The 22,473-nt window shown below is 44.7% G+C and overlaps 1 protein-coding gene across 1 annotated transcript in view; it reads left to right on the top strand.

Moving 5' to 3' along the window:
- cacna1ab (calcium voltage-gated channel subunit alpha1 Ab) overlaps positions 1-22,473 on the top strand; it is a 311,077-nt gene that overhangs the window by 198,775 nt on the left and 89,829 nt on the right. Inside the window, exons 6-16 of the mRNA XM_090195564.1 lie at positions 9,495-9,586; positions 9,696-9,848; positions 11,286-11,473; positions 12,485-12,588; positions 14,536-14,651; positions 14,801-14,839; positions 17,007-17,075; positions 19,977-20,171; positions 20,811-20,923; positions 21,726-21,838; positions 22,455-22,473. The exon at positions 22,455-22,473 is cut by the window's right edge and continues 113 nt beyond it. Coding sequence (XP_090051690.1) covers positions 9,495-9,586; positions 9,696-9,848; positions 11,286-11,473; positions 12,485-12,588; positions 14,536-14,651; positions 14,801-14,839; positions 17,007-17,075; positions 19,977-20,171; positions 20,811-20,923; positions 21,726-21,838; positions 22,455-22,473 — 1,201 coding nt within the window. The remainder of the gene's footprint in view (positions 1-9,494; positions 9,587-9,695; positions 9,849-11,285; positions 11,474-12,484; positions 12,589-14,535; positions 14,652-14,800; positions 14,840-17,006; positions 17,076-19,976; positions 20,172-20,810; positions 20,924-21,725; positions 21,839-22,454) is intronic.

Raw genomic sequence — 22,473 nt, 5'->3', positions numbered from 1 at the left:
ACAATTCATCCCAAAGGTGTTCGATGTGGTTGAGGTCAGGGCTCTGTCCAGGCCAGTCAAGTTCTTCCACACTATTCTCGACAAACAATTTCTGTATGGACCTCGCTTTGTGCACAGGGGCATTGTCAGGCTGAAACAGGGAAGGACCTTCCCATTCATAACCCATACATAGCACATTCATAACCCATACATTGCACATTCATAACCCATACATAGCACATTCATAACCCATACATTGCACATTCATAACCCATTTATAACCCATTTACAGTAGCCAGTGTCCTGTCCTCTGCTGCAACTGGGTCAGAGCTAAGAAAAGAAAGTGTATGTTTGTCCCCTCTCCATTTAAAAAAAACCCAATGTGATTTTAATGATGCTTAGCAACAGAAACATTTCAACTGATGTTAACACAGTTGGACTTCAGAGATACCAACAGGAAGGAATGGAGGTCGTCTGGAAAGCTGAAATGTACTGTATGGGAGAGAGAGAGATAAACAAAGTCTGCATGTACAGTATTTGAGAAAGGATATGTGAAGGAGAGAGGGGATAGCGAGAGGAGAAAAAGAGAGAGAGGAAGACGGAAGGATAGAGAGATAGATAGGAAGAGAGGCAGAGAAGAGAGAGAGAGGTAGGGAGGGAGAGCGACAGAGAGCGAGGGAGAAGAGAGAGAAGGAGAAAGCTGGCAGAGAGAGGCTGGGAGGAAGAGAGAGAGACAGAGAGAGAGGGAGGAGTGAGAGAAGGAGAGAGCTGGCAGAGAGAGGCAGGGAGGAAGAGAGTGACAGAGAGAGAGGGAGGAGAGAGAGAAGTGGTACCCGTGTGAATATTGTCCCGCTGCCATCACTTCCATTATCATTATAAGCCTGCAGTCATTTAGAGGCCTGACTCTCTGCTAAACACTAGGACACTGTACCTACCCTATAGGACAAACACACACACACACAACACACGTAGACACACACACCACACATACACACAAACACCAAACACACACACACCACACACACACACACACACACACACACACACATTCACACATTCACATACAGGATAAAGTGTGCGCGCACACACACACACACAGGATAGAGCATGCACACCTACACACACACACACAAACACACTCATTGAGTAGCTAATGTCCTTGCGAATGCCAGATCACACGCTGGTCCCCACAGAGAAACAGGTGGAGGATCAGCTAGCCAGGGAGAGGGGGAGAGAGGGATGAGGGAGGGATGGAAAGAAGGAGGGAGTGTAGAGGAGAGAGAGGGGGAATGTGAGGGCAGGAGAGAGAAAAGGCCAAAGGATGGAGTGGGGACAAGGTGACGAGAAAGGAGAGAGGGACAGCTGGTCACAGATGAGAGAGAGAGAGAGAGATGAATGAGTTGGACATAACCAGGAGGAAGCATTCATCCCTCCTTTTACTGCTCTCTCCTTCATCCTCCCTTCGCCTGACAGGTCTGGAGGATTGGCAGACTGGAGGAGGCAAGGAAGCAAGGGAGAGATAAAAAGAGGGAAAGGAGAGATGGAGAGAGAGTGAGTGAGTGGGCAGGTGGAGGAAGGATGTAGAGATACTGTGGTGAGCGGGGGATGGACAAGGGAAGGAAGGATGGGAGGAGGGAGAGAGGAAGGTAGGGAGAGCGTGACTGGACTGGGTGGTTAGAGGGGGTGACTGGACTGGATGGCTAGAGGGGAGGAGAGAGGGGGTGACTGGACTGGATGACTAGAGGGGGTGACTGGACTGGATGGCTAGAGGGGAGGAGTGGGGGGGTGACTCGACTGGATGGCTAGAGGGGAGGAGGGGTGGGGTGACTGGACTGGATGGATAGAGATGAGGAGGGAGGGGGTTACTGGACTGGATGGCTAGAGGGGAGGAGTGGGGTGGGGTGACTGGACTGGATGGCTAGAGTTGAGGAGGGAGGGGGTGACTGGACTGGATGGCTAGAGGGGAGGAGGGAGGGGGTGACTGGACTGGATCTCTAGAGGGGAGGAGGGAGGGGGTGACTGGACTGGATGGCTGGAGATGAGGAGGGAGGGGGTGACTGGACTGGCTCTCTAGAGGGGAGGAGGGAGGGGTGACTGGACTGGATGGCTAGAGATGAGGAGGGAGGGGGTGACTGGACTGGATGGCTAGAGGGGAGGAGGGAGGGGGTGACTGGACTGGATGGCTAGAGGGGAGGAGGGAGGGGGTGACTGGACTGGATGGCTAGAGGGGAGGAGGGAGGGGGTGACTGGACTGGATGGCTAGAGGGGAGGAGGGATGGGGTGACTGGATGGAGCCAGTGGGTCCATCAGCTGAGTGTTAGCACTGGAGAGAGAGAGAGAGCAATATAGGACGAGAGAAAGGGAGAGGTGTTCAGAGAAGGAGAGAGGAGAGGACAGAGACAGTGGAAAGGGAATAGAGGGAGAGATGTTCAGAGAAGGAGAGAGGAGAGGACAGAGACAGTGGAAAGGGAATAGAGAGGGAGAGATGTTCAGAGAAGGAGAGAGGAGAGGACAGAGACAGTGGAAAGGGAATAGAGAGGGAGAGATGTTCAGAGAAGGAGAGAGGAGAGGACAGAGACAGTGGAAAGGGAATAGAGAGGGAGAGAGATGTCCAGAGAAGGAGAGAGGACAGAGACAGTGGAAAGGAAATAGAGAGGGAGAGATGTTCAGAGAAGGAGAGAGGAGATGACAGAGACAGTGGAAAGGGAATAGAGAGGGAGAGAGATGTCCAGAGAAGGAGAGAGGAGAGGACAGAGACAGTGGAAAGGGAATAGAGAGGGAGAGAGATGTCCAGAGAAGGAGAGAGGAGAGGACAGAAACAGTGGAAAGGGAATAGAGAGAGATGTTCAGAGAAGGAGAGAGGAGAGGACAGAGACAGTGGAAAGGGAATAGAGGGAGAGAGATGTTCAGAGAAGGAGAGAGGAGAGGACAGAGACAGTGGAAAGGGAATAGAGGGAGAGAGATGTTCAGAGAAGGAGAGAGGAGAGGACAGAGACAGTGGAAAGGGAATAGATAGGGAGAGAGATGTTGAGAGTATAGCAATAGAGTGTTTGTGATAAACTAGGTGGGAAGGTGATGTAGCCATTATCATCCCTCAACCCCCTTCAGCTGAGCAAGTAGACTCTTCCAATAATGGAAAGTGATTGGGGCGTACCATGTCTACTGTGAAAAGCGGGGTTAACCGGTGACATAATGGTTGTAAAGGGAAGGTTGATGTGCCATAGCCACATAGTGGGTGGCTTATTGTTGCAGGTTGTAAGAAAAATAGCATTGTGGATTTGAACAGTATATTTTTAGATGGTTTTAACTGTTCAATATTTGACTTAATTTCAGATTTTCACATTTTGTTGGTCTGTGTGTGTGTGTGTGTGTGTGTGTGTGTGTGTGTGTGTGTGTGTGTGTGTGTGTGTGTGTGTGTGTGTGTGTGTGTGTGTGTGTGTGTGAGGGGCTATAGGGAGTGGACAGGAGCTCACACTGAGCTAACACATGGCACTCCCACATGGTTTTCAGATACACACATACAGACACACTCATGCTATACACACCATATGCGTACATTCTTTCACACACACACACACACACACACACACACAGACACACACACACACACACACACACACACACACACACACACACACACAGACACACACACACACACACACACACACACACACACACACACACACACACACACACACACACACACACATACAGACACACTCATGCTATACACACCATATGCGTACATTCTTTCACACACACACACACACACACACACACACAGACACACACACACACACACACACACACACACACACACACACACACACACACACATACAGACACACTCATGCTATACACACCATATACGTACATTCTTTCACACACAGACACACACACACACACACACACACACAGGAATGTATAAGAAGAAATACACAGAGTATATCTGACCCAGATTCCTTTGCTCCTGTATGTTAATATGATGTTTTACACCACACATACCCACACACTACTGTACATCACATACTAGATAAGACTGTGTGTTTGTGTGTCCACACACTACTGTACATCACATACTAGATAAGACTGTGTGTTTGTGTGTCCACACACTACTGTACATCACATACTAGATAAGACTGTGTGTTTGTGTGTCCACACACTACTGTACATCACATACTAGATAAGACTGTGTGTTTGTGTGTCTGTGTTTGAAAGCATGTACATTAATGGTGTGTGTAGCGTATGTGTGTGCGTGTGTGTGTTTGCTCAGTGTGTAGCAGTGCAGAGAACCCACACCTCAAAAAATAGTCAAACAATCGCTAGGAGACCCTCTACCCGCCTCGTTGCCACGGCAATGCCGAGATTCCATCAATGAATGAGGGCTCCGTTGCCACGGCAACGGTTATGAATGAGAGCAGTTCGGTAACCGGGGATACTTCCCGAAAAAAAGAGGAATCATCGGTTGCCATGGCGATTCGGGGAACGGGGAGAGACCTCCACCATCTTCCTCATCATCATCTTCTTCATCATGTTTGTCTTAGTTGAGGCGTTGGGTTGTGAACATACAGTAGTCTGTATCTGTCTGGGTGAGTACACACTGTGATGTTGGTTGGAGAACGTTCACGCTGACACGCTTCTATCAGGCAGTTGATTTTCTCTTCATTTCTCTCTCTCTCTCTCTCTCTCTCTCTTACTGTAATGTATAGACATACCCTTCATACACAGGACTGTGCATGTACACTGACTTTACCAAACATTAGGAACACCTTCCTAATATTGAGTTGCACCCTCAGAACAGCCTCAATTCGTTGGGACATGGACTCTACAAGGTGTTGAAAGCGTTCCACAGGGATGCTGCCCCATGTTGACTCCAATGCTTCCCACACTTGTGTTAAGTTGGCTGGATGTTCTCTGGGTGGTGGACCATTCTTGATACACACGGGAAACTGTTGAGAGTGAAAAACCCAGCATTGTTGCAGTTCTTGACACAAATTAGGGCACCTGGCACCTACTACCAAACCCCGTTCAAAGACACCTACTACCATACCCCGTTCAAAGACACCTACTACCATACCCCGTTCAAAGACACCTACTACCATACCCTGTTCAAAGACACCTACTACCATACCCTGTTCAAAGACACCTACTACCATACCCTGTTCAAAGACACCTACTACCATACCCCGTTCAAAGACACCTACTACCATACCCTGTTCAAAGACACCTACTACCATACCCTGTTCAAAGACACCTACTACCATACCCTGTTCAAAGACACCTACTACCATACCCCGTTCAAAGACACCTACTACCATACCCTGTTCAAAGACACCTACTACCATACCCCGTTCAAAGTCACCTACTAACATACCCCGTTCAAAGACACCTACTACCATACCCTGTTCAAAGACACCTACTACCATACCCTGTTCAAAGACACCTACTACCATACCCTGTTCAAAGACACCTACTACCATACCCTGTTCAAAGACACCTACTACCATACCCTGTTCAAAGACACCTACTACCATACCCTGTTCAAAGACACCTACTACCATACCCCGTTCAAAGACACCTACTACCATACCCTGTTCAAAGACACCTACTACCATACCCCGTTCAAAGACACCTACTACCCTACCCTGTTCAAAGACACCTACTACCATACCCTGTTCAAAGACACCTACTACCATACCCTGTTCAAAGACACCTACTACCATACCCTGTTCAAAGACACCTACTACCATACCCTGTTCAAAGACACCTACTACCATACCCTGTTCAAAGACACCTACCACCATACCCTGTTCAAAGACACCTACTACCATACCCCATTCAAAGACAGTTCAATGTTTTGTCTTGTCCATTCACCCTCTGAAAGACACACATACACAATCCATGTCTCACTTGTCTCAAGGCTTAAACATCCTTCTATAACCTGTCTCCTCCCCTTCATCTACACTGATTGAAGTGGCTTTACTAACATCAATAAGGGATCATAGCTTTCACCTGGATTCACCTGGTCAGTCTGTCATGGAATGAGCATGTTTGATATACTCAGTGTGCAACCACATTGGTTTCAGTACATTCACGCTGACTCACTGCAAAATCTAGCAGGCAGTTGACAGTCTCTTCTTTTCTGGCCTCCCTCTCCTTCTCTGTTTTACTGAAGACATACCGTTCGTACACAGTGGAGGCTGCTGAGGGGAGGGCGGCTCATAATAATGGCTATGTCTTTGGGTTCTAGTTATGTGTGTGTGTGTGTGTGTGTGTGTGTGTGTGTGTGTGTGTGTGTGTGTGTGTGTGTGTGTGTGTGTGTGTGTGTGTGTGTGTGTGTGTGTGTCTGCAGGTTGATAGACAGGTGTTCCCCAGTAGAGTGGCCCTGTCAGCACTCTCCACACACCTCTCCTCCGTGTGAATCCCTCGCCACTCTACCATACCTCCCTCTTCTCCCTCCCTCCATCTCACCCAGTCACACAGACACCATCGCCTCTCTCACATTCTCTCTCTTCCTCACACACACCCTGCCTCTCTCTCTCTTTCCCTCCATCTCTCTCCTTTCTCTATCCCTCTTTCTCTGTCTCTCTCTCTCTAGGGTATCTCTGTAGGATTATATAGCAGATTGTCTCTCTCTAGTCACACAGAGCAGTAACACTGCTTTTCAATCTCTATCTCTGATGGGCATCGTCCCTATTTTACCTCCATCTTCCTCCTCTTTCATCTCTCCTTTATTTGTTCCTCCTCTACCTCACTCCTTTCCTTTCCCTCCTTTCCTTTTCTCCTCCTCCTCTTTCTATTCCTCTCCTCCCCCAAAGTGGCTCCTCCCCCTTCCACATGTCATCCTTTCTGTAGCTTCTGTCAATTTCCTATTTTCTCTCCTCTTCACTCTCACTCTCACTCACCCATCCCTCCATTCTCCTCTTCCATCTCTCTCACTCCTCCATTGCTGCCCTGGTTTCATTCAGTGTGGTCCCTACTAGACACAGTGGTTGCCCCCTCTAGTGGTGGATGCGTGTACATGCAGTTGCCGTCGGACAGGGTTTCCAAGCCCGTTTTAGTTTTTGCCCTTACTGTCTGTCTTTACAGAATATAGAACAGTTATGTAAATATACAATGGTTGAGACTATTGAGACGTTTTGGAGAGACGTGTGTGGAAGGAAGGAAGGAAGGAAGGAAGGAAGGAAGGAAGGAAGGAAGGAAGGAAGGAAGGAAGGAAGGAAGGAAGGAAGGAAGGAAGGAGAGAGAGAGAGAGAGAGAAAGAGAGAGGGAGAGAGAGAGAATGAGGTAAATAAGTGGAGAAGGAATCATTCAACACCAGCCAACTCCATCCGTCCCTCCCTTCAACCCTATATATATCCCTCTATCCATTCATCCATCTCTCAATCCCATGATTGGTCCTCTCCTTGGGGTGAATAGTTTAGTTTCTGCCTTCCTCAGTTGCTCTCGCCAGCAGTCCTGTTAAAACCCTATTGAGTGAATGACTGGTCTGGCACGCACATGGACGGACGCGTACACACACACACACACACACACACACACACACACACACACACACACACACACACACACACACACACACACACACACACACACAGTTCAAACCCCATTGAGAGAAGGACTGTTCTGGCCAGATATATTATACCTGTTAATGAATGGGGCTCTTAGTGAAATGAGTCTGGAGCAGAAAGGGAGGAGGAGGAAGAGGAGAGGGGCCAAAACCTGACCTCGTGTTTTTTAAAGAGCGTTTGGGAGGAACTGTCTCAGACCGACCACTTTCTGTCTGTGTTGCGTCAGTTGTTATAATATAACTCTCTTACGCTGAGTGAATTATAGAAGCTGCATATCCCAACCCCACCTCTCTCCTTCTCTGTGTTTTTCCTCTCTCTCTCTGTGATTCTCCATCACACACGTTACCCTCCATCACACAAGTTACCCATGTCTTGTGTGTGATGGGGAACCTGCACTAACCAGCACCAAGTCCTCCTGGTCTGATGTACAGAGAGGCTGACTGTCAGAGAGATGGAACTGAGGGAGAGAGGGAGAGGGAGAGGGAGAGGGGGAGAGGGGGAGAGAGGGAGAGGGAGAGGGGGAGACTAGTTGATCACTTCACACCGACCCAGGCAGCCTCTAAAAGAGAGGTCATATAGACCAGTCACAGTGACCATGGTGGTGTGACACTACACACATGACTCATGTGGATCACGTTACTATGGAGATGTGTGTGAGATCATGTCAGGTCCGTACTATCCGGAATCCTTGGGATGTCCCTACCCCAGTTGGTAAAGGGTACGGTTGGGGTTAGGTAAGGGTTGTGGATATGGTTAGGGTAAGGTTTAAGGCCAGGGTTTAGGGTAGGGACATCCCAAGGATCCCAGACAGCACTGACCAATCATGTCATGCGTGTGTTCCTGTGCTTTTTATGACTTTTTATACCGCAAATACTGTTTGTTTTCTGCTGAAATGGAACGGGTTAGGGCTACTGTTCCTACTGTTTCTTCTGTTTCTACTGTCTCCACGGTTTCTACTGTTTCTTCTGTTTCTACTGTCTCCACGGTTTCTACTGTTTCTTCTGTTTCTACTGTCTCCACGGTTTCTACTGTTTCTACTGTTTCTACTGTCTCCACGGTTTCTACTATTTCTACTGTTCCTACTGTTTCTACTGTCTCTACTGTTTCTACTGTATCTACTGTTTCCACTGTTTCTACTGTTTCTTCTGTTTCTACTGTCTCCACGGTTTCTACTATTTCTACTGTTCCTACTGTTTCTACTGTCTCTACTGTTCCTACTGTTTCTACTGTTTCTACTGTCTCCACTGTTCCTACTGTTCTACTGTCTCCACTGTTTCTACTGTTTCTACTGTTTCTACTATCTCCACTGTTTCTACTGTCCTTACTGTTTCTACTGTTTCTACTGTTTCCACTGTTTCTACCGTCTCCACGGTTTCTACTGTTTCTACTGTTTTACACTGTTTCCACTGTCTACACTGTTTTCCACTGTTTCTAATGCTCCTACTGTTTCTACTGTCTCTACTGTTTTACACTGTTTCCACTGTCTCCACTGTTTCTACTGTTTCTACTGTCTCCACTGTTTCTACTGTTTTTCCACTGTTTCCACTGTTTATACTGTTTTCCACTGTTTCCACTGTTTCTACTGCTTTTACTGTTTCTACTGTTTTCCACTGTTTTCACTGTTTCTACTGTTTTCCACTGTTTATACTGTCTCCACTGTTTATACTGTTTCTACTGTTTCCACTGTTTCCACGGTCTACACTATTTATACTGTTTTCTACTGTTTCTACTGTCTCCACTGTTTCTACTGTTTTCCACTGATTCTACTGTTTCTACTGTTTTCACTGTTTCCACTGTTTCTACTGTTTTTACTGTCTCCACTGTTTCTACTGTTTCCACTGTTTCTACTGTCTCCACTGTTGCTACTGTTTCCACTGTGTCCACTGTTTCTTCTCCTTTTCTAATTCTCTCTCTTTCTCTTTCTTTTCTTCCCTCTCTCCTTAGTATCTTGTCGGCGGTTGGCTCCGAATTTGACCTGCGGACACTGAGAGCAGTCAGGGTTCTGCGACCACTTAAGTTGGTGTCAGGGATTCCCAGTAAGTATGGGGACCCCTATGGACATCACTCACTCTGTCTCCTCTCTTTTCTCTGCTCTCTCTTGCTTTCTCTCTGTCTATCTCTGACCATCTGCACTGTGTCCTCCAGGCCTGCAGGTGGTACTCAAGTCCATCATGAAGGCTATGATCCCCCTGCTGCAGATCGGACTGCTTCTCTTTGTGGCCATTCTGATGTTCGCCATCATCGGCCTTGAGTTCTACATGGGAAAGTTCCACACCACCTGTTTCGACATCGCCACTGGTAACGCCCATAGGCCTTGTATTTAATCAACTACTAGCGACCAAGCACCTGCTCCTAGACCCCGAAGACTGGTCTTTAATCAACTACTAGAGACCTACTGTAGCACCTACCCTAGACCCCCAAGTCATGTATTAAATTAACTCCTAGTGACCAAGCACCTACTCCTAGACCCTCAAGCCCTGTCTTAAATAAACTTCTAATGACCTAACATCTACCCTTAGATCCAAATAAAGTAATTGCACTGACTCCTAGACCAACAGGCCCAGTCCCAACTCAACCCCTAGACACTTCCCTAGACCAACAGGCCCAGTCCCAACTCAACCCCTAGACACTTCCCTAGACCCACAGGCCCAGTCCCAACTCAACCCCTAGACACTTCCCTAGACCCACAGGCCAAGTCCCAACTCAACCCCTAGACCCACAGGCCCAGTGCCAACTCAACCCCTACCCCTAGACACTTCCCTAGGCCCACAGGCCCTGTCCTAACTCAACCCCTAGACCCACAGGCCCAGTCCCAACTCAACCCCTACCCCTAGACACTTACCTAGACCCACAGGCCCAGTCCCAACTCAACCCCTAGACCCAAAGGGCCCAGTCCCAACTCATCCCCTAGACCCAAAGGGCCCAGTCCCAACTCAACCCCTAGACCCAAAGGGCCCAGTCCCAACTCATCCCCTATCCCTAGACACTTTCCTAGACCCACAGGCCCAGTCCCAACTCAACCCCTACCCCTATACACTTTCCTCGATCCAAAGAGCCCAGTCCCAACTCAACCCCTACCCCCAGACACTTCCTTAGACCCAAAGGGCCCAGTCCCAACTCAACCCCTACCCCCAGACACTTCCCTAGGCCCAAAGGGCCCAGTCTCAACTCAATCCCTAGACCCACAGGCCCAGTCCCAACTCAACCCCTACCCCTAGACACTTCCCTAGACCCACAGGCCCAGTCCCAACTCAACCCCTAGACCCAAAGGGCCCAGTCCCAACTCATCCCCTAGACCCAAAGGGCCCAGTCCCAACTCAACCCCTAGACCCAAAGGGCCCAGTCCCAACTCATCCCCTATCCCTAGACACTTTCCTAGACCCACAGGCCCAGTCCCAACTCAACCCCTACCCCTATACACTTTCCTCGATCCAAAGAGCCCAACTCAACCCCTAGACCCAAAGGGCCCAGTCCCAACTCAACCCCTAGACCCAAAGGGCCCAGTCCCAGCTCAACCCCTAGCCCCAGACAGTACAAGGATGACATTGAGACACAGCCCATCTCGTATCCCTTAAAGTATTTTACTGGACCACCACTTCGCTGTTTTCTTATGCTAATTTCAACTCTAATCAATCTCATCTCTCTCTCCCTCACTTTTCCCCCTTCTCTCTCGCTCCCCTTCTTCTCTCTCCCCCTCCCCTCTCTCCCCTCCCTCTCTTTCCCTCTCCTCTATAGATGAGATTTATGATGAGTTGCCATGCGGTACAGAGTTACCGTCCAGATTGTGTCCTAATGGGACCACGTGTAAAGGCTATTGGCTGGGGCCCAACTATGGGATCACCCAATTCGACAACATTCTCTTTGCTGTCCTCACTGTATTCCAATGTATCACCATGGAGGGTTGGACCGATATGTTATACTATGTGAGTATACAGGGCTGTGTGTGGGGTGGAAGTGTGTGGGGAGATGGACTGTGTGTGTGTGCATGTTTGGGGGGGTTGAAGTGTGTGTGTGTGTGGGGAGATGGACTGTGTGTGTGTGTGTGTTTGGGGGGGTTGAAGTGTGTGTGTGTGTGTGTGGGGAGATGGACTGTGTGTGTGTGCGTGTTTGGGGGGGTTGAAGTGTGTGTGTGTGTGTGTGGGGGGAGATGGACTGTGTGTGTGTGCGTGTTTGGGGGGGTTGAAGTGCGTGTGTGTTCGCTGTCCTCCCCGTCCTTCCAGTATATCACCATGGAGGGATGGGTCGACATGTTATGCTATGTGCTGTAAGGGAATTCATTGTAAATACTAATCCTTGTATAAATGTACAGCACAGGGAACACTATGGTCTGCTAATGTAATACCAATTTCCACACAATGTATTATTCATTGGCAACACATCTAGACAATGTATAATTTACAGTCCACATCATATTTTATTCCATTCCTTCCAAATGTTTGAGAAAACACATGCTAGTGTGATGTAAGAAGTATGGAAATGGGCAGGACTGGTATTTGTGGAATGGAACCATTTTTAGATGCAAGTTTAATACATTTTTCAGCTCTGTTTGAGCTGTCTGTCTCACTAACGTCCTGTCTGTCTGTCTGTCTGTCTGTCTGTCTGTCTGTCTGTCTGTCTGTCTGTCTGTCTGACTAACGTCCTGTCTGTCTGTCTGACTAACGTCCTGTCTGTCTGTCTGTCTGTCTGTCTGTCTGTCTGTCTGTCTGACTAACGTCCTGTCTGTCTGTCTGACTAACGTCCTGTCTGTCTGTCTGTCTGTCTGTCTGTCTGTCTGTCTGTCTGTCTGTCTGTCTCACCAGAGTAATGATGTCTGTCTGTCTCACCAGAGTAATGATGTCTGTCTGTCTCTCCAGAGTAATGATGTCTGTCTGTCTCACCAGAGTAATGATGTCTGTCTGTCTTACCAGAGTAATGATGTCTGTCTGTCTCACCAGAGTAATAATGTAGAGGGAAGTGCCTGGAACTGGATGTACTACATCCCCCTCATCATCATCGGGTCCTTCTTCATGTTAAATCTGGTGCTGGGCGTCCTCTCAGGGTACGTACATATGTACACCTGTGTGTGTGTGTGTGTGTGTGTGTGTGTGTGTGTGTGTTTGTGTGTGTGTGTGTGTGTGTGTGTGTGTGTGTGTGTGTGTGTGTGTGTGTGTGTGTGTGTGTGTGTGTGTGTGTGTGTGTGTGTGTGTGTGCGTGTTTTACTGATCCATTCACAACTTTGTTTCCTCAATACTCCCTCCTCCACCCCTCTCTGAACACAGTCTCTCAGGTCCTAGATTGACGGTTTTCTAGTTATCCTAAGAGTCTTTAAGAGTTATCCTAAGAGTCTTTAAGAGTTATCCTAAGAGTCTTTAAGAGTTATCCTAAGAGTCTTTAAGAGTTATCCTAAGAGTCTTTAAGAGTTATCCTAAAAGTCTTTAAGAGTTATCCTAAGAGTCTTTAACAGTTATCCTAAGAGTCCACCAGTTTAAGCTGTAAGGCCAAAAATAATTGTGTATCAAATAATTGTATTATAGATTTTGTTGATATTTCAAGGGGTCTTACAACTGAAAATCAAATAGATAAATGATCCTTGGTATGACCTTCTTAAAACAATTCCATATAGCTTAGTAGAACCCACTACACGGCTTAGACAGGGCTTAGAATATCTTTAAAAAGTCTTTAAGAATTATCCTGAGAGTCTTTAAGAGTTATCCCAATAGTCTTTAAGAATTATCCTGAGAGTCTTTAAGAGTTATCCCAATAGTGTTTAAGAATTATCCTGAGAGTCTTTAAGAATTATTCTGAGATTCTTTAAGAATTATCCAGAGAGTCTTTAAGAATTATCCCAATAGTCTTTAAGAGTTATCCCAATAGTCTTTAAGAATTATCCTGAGATTCTTTAAGAAATATCCTAACTCTGTAACAGAGAAGTATTAAACCGGTGTACTACATCCATAACAGTGTTAAACACTTATCCTGACATATATCCTAAGTGTATAGAATGGTCTTTAACACAACGTCAATCTAGGAGTTGTGAAGTCGTGTTTATATGTCATATAAACACGACTTCACAACTCCTAGATTGACGTTTTTCAAAGAGTGATCCTAAGAGTATTTTAACACTAATCCTAAATCTGTAACATCAACCCTATTCAGCTGAGCTCAGGGCGATGTTATTCAATTATTCCATTATGATGACGTGATTATCAGGCGTTTCTTCGAGAGGAGTCTGTGTGTTGGTTAACCTGCTCATCTGACAGGCATTTTCAACGGAGCTCACCCCTCAATCCCCTCACATTGACTGAACTCTGCTAATCTGGGTTCGCCCCAAATCCACTGACACACAGCGGACGGGAAGACACACACACACAGTAGAGACACACACACACAGTAGAGACACACACACACAGTAGAGACACACACACATAGTAGAGACACGCACACACAGTAGAGACACACACACAGTAGAGACACACACACACACACACACAGTAGAGACACGCACACACAGTAGAAACACAGACACACACACAGTAGAGACACACACACACACAGTAGAGACACACACACAGTAGAGACACACACACACACACAGTAGAGACACACACACACACAGTAGAGACACACACACAGTAGAGACACACACGCACACACAGTAGAGACACACACACATGCTTTTATTGCGCCTGTGCGCCAGGGAGTCTGGGGAGAGCGTAGTAATCCATGGATGCCAATTTATCGAACTCTTCAGAAAAGGGGAGCGCTATTCATTCACATGTGACTAGAGATTTAGACAGAGTATTTTGCCTGCTGTGTGTGTGTGTGTGTGTGTGTGTGTGTGTGTGTGTGTGTGTGTGTGTGTGTGTGTGTGTGTGTGTGTGTGTGTGTGTGTGTGTGTGTGTGTGTGCGCGGCACATGGATATGTGTGAGTGTGTGACCCTAGTGTGTGTACTAGATATAGTGTGTTACCAGTAAGTGATTGTGAGTGTGTGCACAACCCCTACAGAGAGTTTGCCAAAGAGAGAGAGCGAGTAGAGAACCGTGCAGAGTTCCTCAAATTGAGACGCCAGCAGCAAATAGAGAGAGAGCTAAACGGATATCTAGAATGGATCTGTAAAGCAGGTAAGTAAAAACACACACACACACACTCACTTCCTTTACACAAGCACAAACTGTAACTCTGTTCTTAAAGCTATTGCTCTTTAACTCTTTACAAACTGACAACTGACATGATGTGTTGTTGTTGACCATGTGTTATTGTGTTTCTACAGAGGAGGTCCTTCTGAATGAGGATGGTACCATTTTTACCGGTAAAATACTTCAGTCTACTTCAGTCAGAGTGGGGGGTGGGGGGAAGAGTGGGGGGTGGGGGGAAGAGAAGAGAGAAATGAGTCAAAGACAGAAAGTGTATGAGAGAATCATGTTGGTTGAGAGAGAGACAGAAAGTGTATGAGAGAATCATGTTGGTTGAGAGAGAGACAGAAAGTGTATGAGAGAATCATGTTGGTTGAGAGAGAGACAGAAAGTGTATGAGAGAATCATGTTGGTTGAGAGAGAGACAGAAAGTGTATGAGAGAATCATGTTGGTTGAGAGTCAACGTGCGGGGGTACAGGTTAGTCCAGGTCATTTGTAAAGTGAATATGTATAGATAATAAACAGAGAGTAGCAGCAGTGTAAAAACAAAGGGGGGGGGGGTTCAATGTAAATAGTCTGGGTGGCCACTTGATTAGCTGTTCAGCAGTCTTATGGCTGGGGGTAGAAGCTGTTAAGGAGCCTTTTGGTCCCAGACTTGGTGCTCCGGTACCGCTTGCCGTGCGCTAGAAGAGAGAACAGTCTTTGACTAGGGTGGCTGGAGTCTTTGACAATTTTGGGGGCTTTCCTCTGACACTGCCTAGTATAGAGGTCCTGGATGTCAGGAAGCTTGGCCCCAGTGATGTACTGGGCCCGTACACACTACCCTCTGTAGCTCCTTACGGTCAGATGCCGAGCAGTTGCCATACCAGGCGGTGATGCAACCAGTCAGGGTGTTCTCGATGGTGGAGCTGTAGAACGTTTTGAGGATCTGGAGACCCATGCCAAGTCTTTTCTCCTAAGGGGGAAAAGGTGTTGTCGTGCCTCTTTGGTGTGTTTGGACCGTGTTAGTTTGTTGGTGATGTGGACACCAAGGAACTCTCGACCCACTCCACTACAGCATCGCATCGGTTTATGGTGGTAAATAGACGGCTATGAATAGTATAGATGAGAAATCTCTTGGTAGATAGTGTGGTCTACAGCTTATCATGAGGTATTCAACCTAAGGCGAGCAATACCTTGAGACTTCTTTAATATTAGACATCGCGCACCAGCAGTTATTGGCAAATAGACACACACCCCTGCCCCTCGTCTTGCCAGACGTAGCTGCTCTGTCCTGCCAAAACACGGAGAAGCCAGCCAGCTCTATATTATCCTTGTCTTTGTTCAGCCAAGTCTCTGTGAAACATAAGATATGACAGTTTTTAATGTCTCGTTGGTAGGAAAGTCTTAATCGTAGACCGTACAGTTTGTTTTCCAATGACGTTGGCCAATAACACGGAGGGTAGTGGTGGTTTACCTACTAGTCTGTGAATTCTTACAAGGCGCCCAGCCCTCCCCCTTTTTCTCCATCTTTTCTTCACGCTGATGATGGGGATTTGTCCAGTTCGAGGTGAGTAATCGCTGTTCTGATGTCCAGAAGCTCTTTTCGGTCATAAGAGACGGTAGCAGCAACGTTATGTACCAAATGAGTTACACGAAAAAACAACCTAAATAGCACACTTGGTTGGGAGCCCGTAAAACGGAGCAAGATTATTTTTACTTGTCAAATGGCAGCCAAGCATCGATTATCATGTCCCCAGAATAAGACCCTCAATATTTATTGGAAAGGAACATCAAGCTCATCACGTTACACTTTCACCACAGAACGGCTCATAATAATGGCCGGAAAGGAGGAGATGGAATGGCAATGGAAACCATGTGTTTGATGTATTTGTTACCATTCCACGAATTCCGCTCCAATCACTAAAACGAGCCCGTCCTCCCAAATGAAGGTGCTACCAACCTCCTGTGACTTTCACAACATTGTCTTTCCATCTGGAGCCTAATAAACTGTGTGCTTTCCTGACGAGTCGTAGTGGGAGGACCACACAGCATGTCATCGCGGGACTCCAAGTTTACGATATGATGGTTATTGTATCAATATTTGCGCATAAAAGGGTTTCCGCCACCATTTCTCGCATAATTCATTTTACCGACACAAAAAGATCCCACCTCGTCTTGCGTATTTTCTTTTGTCGACATTTGGAAAGTTTGGCGAAGAATGTTCGGTTTCCATCAGGCCATAACAAGGTTGGTTGGAAACCTTGTTTGTGATGCAGAGAGAGAGAATGAGTGTGTCAGAGAGAGAGAGAGAGAGAAAGAGAGAGAGAGATTGGAACATTCTGTCTTTCTATATCCTCCAGGTACCGTCAAGACCAAGAACAAGAAAGAGCTGCTGAATCCAGAAGAGGGGGAAGACGGTGGAGCTAATGGTTTTTATTACACTATTATTTATAACCTCATAATAATATCATGAAGAAGCATTACAGTGTAAAACAGGGATCTTCAACCTGTTCTTGCTCAGGCGCCCCCTCCCAGGCAACTGGCGACCCAGGGACCCCATCATACGTTAGCAAAAATACATGTATCATGTCTTATCAGGTGAACGATTATGGCAAGGAGAACTAATCAACATTTGAATATATAATAGATTTGGTAGATCTTTTCATTATTTTGACCTCCCCACATTATAATTGGAGGAAGTGTAAACTGTAACATAGGCTATTGGCTAGAAAGGTAACTCCAAACACGTTTTCACTAAAAGCAGCTGTTTAGCTGGTTAAACAAAAGTTAGCAAAGTGTTGGCAAAAATGTATGTTCAAGTCAAGTCAAGTCAAGCTTTTCGCATCAGTCAGCGCCACTTGACTGTGTGCAGGTGCTATTTTAAAGTCTATGTCAGAGACTCCAGTGAGTGTAATTTACTCAATGTTAGGAGTTGAGGAATTAGAAAGAAGATATTCTAATATTTTCCTACTTTAGGTATGTAAATCAAAATGTGTTTATTCTGTTGCTGCTAGCGATATTCATAAAACATTGAAATAATAAAAATAATAATAATAATAAACTTGACATTTAAAGTTGGATAAAAATCAACGAGACAAGTTGGCACAAATGTTGTTCCAACTTAACTAAAAAAGCTGGGCTAAAGTTCAATGAACTTGATACAAATACATTTAAACTCTGTTTTTCACATTTCCTGACATTTAATCCTAGCAAAAAGGAGAGTTTTAGGTCAGTTAGGATCACCACTTTATTTTTAGAATGTGAAATGTCAGAATAATAGTAGAGAGAATGATTTAGTTCAGTTTTTATTTCTTTCATCACATTCCTGGTGGGTCAGAGGTTTACATACACTCAATTCGTATTTGGTAGCATTGCCTTTAAATTGTTTAACTTGGGTCAACTATACCACCAGTATACTACTACTATATTACTACTATACTACTACTATACCACCAGACTACTATTAATATATCACTATTATACTACTACTATACTACCAGTATACTACTACTATACTACTACTATACCACCAGTATACTACTACTATATTACTACTATACTACTACTATACCACCAGTATACTACTACTATATTACTACTATACTACTACTATATTACTACTATACTACTACTATACCACCAGTATACTACTACTATATTACTACTATACTACTACTATACCACCAGACTACTATTAATATGTTACTATTATACTACTACTATACTACCAGTATACTACTACTATACTACTACTATACCACCAGTATACTACTACTATATTACTACTATACTACTACTATACCACCAGTATACTACTACTATATTACTACTATACTACTACTATACCACCAGACTACTATTAATATATTACTATTATACTACTACTATACCACCAGTATACTACTACTATAATACTACTATACTACTACTATATTACTACTATACTACTACTATATTACTACTATACTACTACTATACCACCAGTATACTACTACTATATTACTACTATACTACTACTATACCACCAGACTACTATTAATATATTACTACAATACTACTACTATACCACCAGTATACTACTACTATACCACCAGACTACTATTAATATATTACTATTATACTACTACTATACTACCAGTATACTACTACTATACTACTACTATACCACCAGTATACTACTACTATATTACTACTATACTACTACTATACCACCAGTATACTACTACTATATTACTACTATACTACTACTATATTACTACTATACTGCTACTATACCACCAGTATACTACTACTATATTACTACTATACTACTACTATACCACCAGACTACTATTAATATATTACTATTATACTACTACTATACTACCAATATACTACTACTATACTACTACTATATTACTACTATACTACTACTATATTACTACTATACTACTACTATACCACCAGTATACTACTACTATATTACTACTATACTACTACTATACCACCAGACTACTATTAATATATTACTATTATACTACTACTATACCACCAGTATACTACTACTATATTACTACTATACTACTACTATACCACCAGACTACTATTAATATATTACTACAATACTACTACTATACCACCAGTATACTACTACTATATTACTACTATACTACTACTATACCACCAGTATACTACTACTATATTACTACTATACTACTACTATACCACCAGACTACTATTAATATATTACTACAATACTACTACTATACCACCAGTATACTATTACTATATTACTATTATACTACTACTATACTACCAATATACTACTAATATATTACTACTATACCACCAGTATACTACTACTATATTACTACTATACTACTACTATACCACCAGACTACTATTACTATATTACTATTATACTACTGCTATACTACCAATATACTACTAATATATTACTACTATGCCACCAGTATACTACTAATATATTACTACTATACTACTACTATACCACCAGACTACTATTAATATATTACTACTATACTACTACTATACCACCAGTATATTACTACCATATTACTACTATACTACTACTATATGCACAAAGTAGATGTCTTAACCGACTTACCAAAACTGTAGTTTGTTAACAAGAAATTTGTGGAGTGGTTGAGAAATGAGTTTTAATAACTCCAACCTACGTGTATGTAAACTTCCGACTTCAACTGTATGACAAACAAAATCCAAAGTAAAAATACTAAGCATAGAAATAGCACAGATAGAACGGCTCTACCGCTTATCAAACGTTGTTTTCAAGGCGAATGACAGATCTATAACTCTTCATCTTCTTCTAGGAGACCCGTTTGGCCGAGGTGGTCTACAGGATGGGTCCAACTACAATAGGAACGAGCGGCGGATCCGGTTCTTCATCCGTAAGATGGTGAAGACTCAGGCCTTCTACTGGACCGTCCTGAGTCTGGTGGGCCTCAACACCATGTGTGTGGCGGTGGTACACTATGAACAACCTGAGATCCTCTCCGACTTTCTCTGTGAGTAGATTTACATCCACACACACACACATGAAAACACACACACACACACACACACACATGCAAACACACCCACACACTCTCCATGATCACACACACACCTCACCTCAACACAATTTGCACTATGACCAGGCCTGAGATGCTGTCCGCCTTTTTCTGTGAGTCTCACACACACTTCCTGAACTGAAGTGATTATGCATGGCTAGTGTCCAGTCTAATTTCCATAAGATGTCTAGCTGATGAAGTCTATTAATCATGTAGAGTTATCATCACAGCAGTCTGCCATCATAGACTAGCTAGTGTCATTATTGATCTCCAGTCATCTAACCTGATTCTCTCTATTCCCTTCCTCCTTCTCTACCCACTTTCTTGTTCTCTCCATCTAAATCCCCCTTCTCTCTTCATGTCTCACACTCTCTCTCTCTCTCTCTCTCTCTCTCTCTCTCTCTCTCTCCTCTCTCTCTCCCCTCTCCCTCTCCCTCTCCCTCTCTCTCTCTCCCTCTCTCTCTCTCTCTCTCTCTCTCTCTCTCTCTCTCTCTCTCTCTCTCCTCCCCTCTCTCTCTTGCTCTCTCCCCCCTCTCTCTCCTCCCCCCCTCTCTCTCTCTCTCCCCCCCTCTCTCCCCCCCTCTCTCTCTCCAGTCTATGCAGAGTTTATATTCCTGGGTCTGTTCATGTCAGAGATGTGTATTAAGATGTATGGCTTGGGGACTAGGCCCTACTTCAACTCCTCCTTCAACTGCTTTGACTGTGTTGTGAGTAGAGCTGTTACTCCTGCTGCTACTATATTACTACTATACTACTACTATACTGTTACTATATTACTACTATCTACTATATTACTACTATTCTACTACTATACCACCAGTATACTACTACCATATTACTACTATACTACTACTATACCACCAGTATACTACTACTATACTACTGCCGTATTACTATATTACTACTACTGTTCTACTACTATAAGACGACATTGTTACTATATTACTAATATTCTACTACCATACTACTACTACATTACTAAATTACTACTACTACATTACTACTGTTCTACTACTATACCACCAGTATACTACTACTATACTACTACTATACCACCAGTATACTACTGCCATATTACTACTATTCTACTACCATACTACTACATTACTAAATTACTACTACCATATTCCTACTATACTACTGCTATACCACCAGTATACTACTACTATACTACCAGTATACTACTGCTATACTACTACTATCCCACCAGTATACTACTACCATATTACTACTATACTACTGCTATACCACCGGTATACTACTAGTATACTACTACTATAATACTACTATACCACCAGTATACTACTGTCATATTGCTACTATACTACTACTATACCACCAGTATACTACTAATATACTACTACTATACCACCAATGCACTAGCTGAACTATATTGACTATGAAGTGACGATACCTTTTTGTTTTTATCATTCAGAACCAGTGTTCTAATGTGTGTGTGTGTGTGTGTGTGTGTGTGTGTGTGTGTGTGTGTGTGTGTGTGTGTGTTAGGTGATCGTGGGCAGTATATTTGAGGTGATATACGCGGTCATTAAGCCAGGGACATCGTTTGGCATCAGTGTGTTAAGAGCCCTCCGACTGCTCAGGATCTTCAAAGTCACCAAGTGAGTCTCACACACACACACGCAGGGTTGTTTGGCCTCTTCAGTCACCAAGGGATTCTGTGTTTCACCAGTGCTACAGGCTCGTTGCATCATCAGCCTTTCTCCATCCTTTTCTCTTCTTCTCTCTTCTTCTGACTTTTCTCTCTGTTTCTATTTTCCAGTCGGCCATCACTGCTGTCTGCCTTTGTCTCTCTTCCTCCCTTGCTTTCTTCTCTTTCTCTGACCTAGCCAGTTTGACAAAAAAGTGGTTTTGATGTCTTGATGTTTTTTTATGCCTGTCCACTAACCTCTCTCTTCCCCTTCTTCCTTTCTTTCTTCTTTCCTTCCTACGCTCTCTCTCTCTCTCTCTCTCTCTCTCTCTCTCTCTCTCTCTCTCCCTCTCTCCCTCTCTCCCTCCCCCCTCTTTCTCTCTCTCTCTCTCTCTCTCTCTCTCTCCCTCCCCCTCTTTCTCATCCTCTCTCCTCATCCCTCTCTCCCTCTCTCTCTCTCTCTCTCCCTCCCCCTCTTTCTCATCCTCTCTCCTCATCCCTCTCTCCCTCCCCCTCTCTCTCTCTCTCTCTCCCCCCCCCCCCCCTCCCCTCTTTCTCATCCTCTCTCCTCATCCCTCTCTCCCTAGGTACTGGGCCCCTCTACGT

The sequence above is a fragment of the Oncorhynchus mykiss genome, chromosome 13 (genome assembly GCF_057628025.1).
Source record: "Oncorhynchus mykiss isolate SJ-2025 chromosome 13, ASM5762802v1, whole genome shotgun sequence".
Taxonomy (NCBI): domain Eukaryota; kingdom Metazoa; phylum Chordata; class Actinopteri; order Salmoniformes; family Salmonidae; genus Oncorhynchus; species Oncorhynchus mykiss.
The sequence above is the reverse complement of the archived record's forward strand: the minus strand, read 5'-3'. Positions and strand labels throughout refer to the sequence as shown.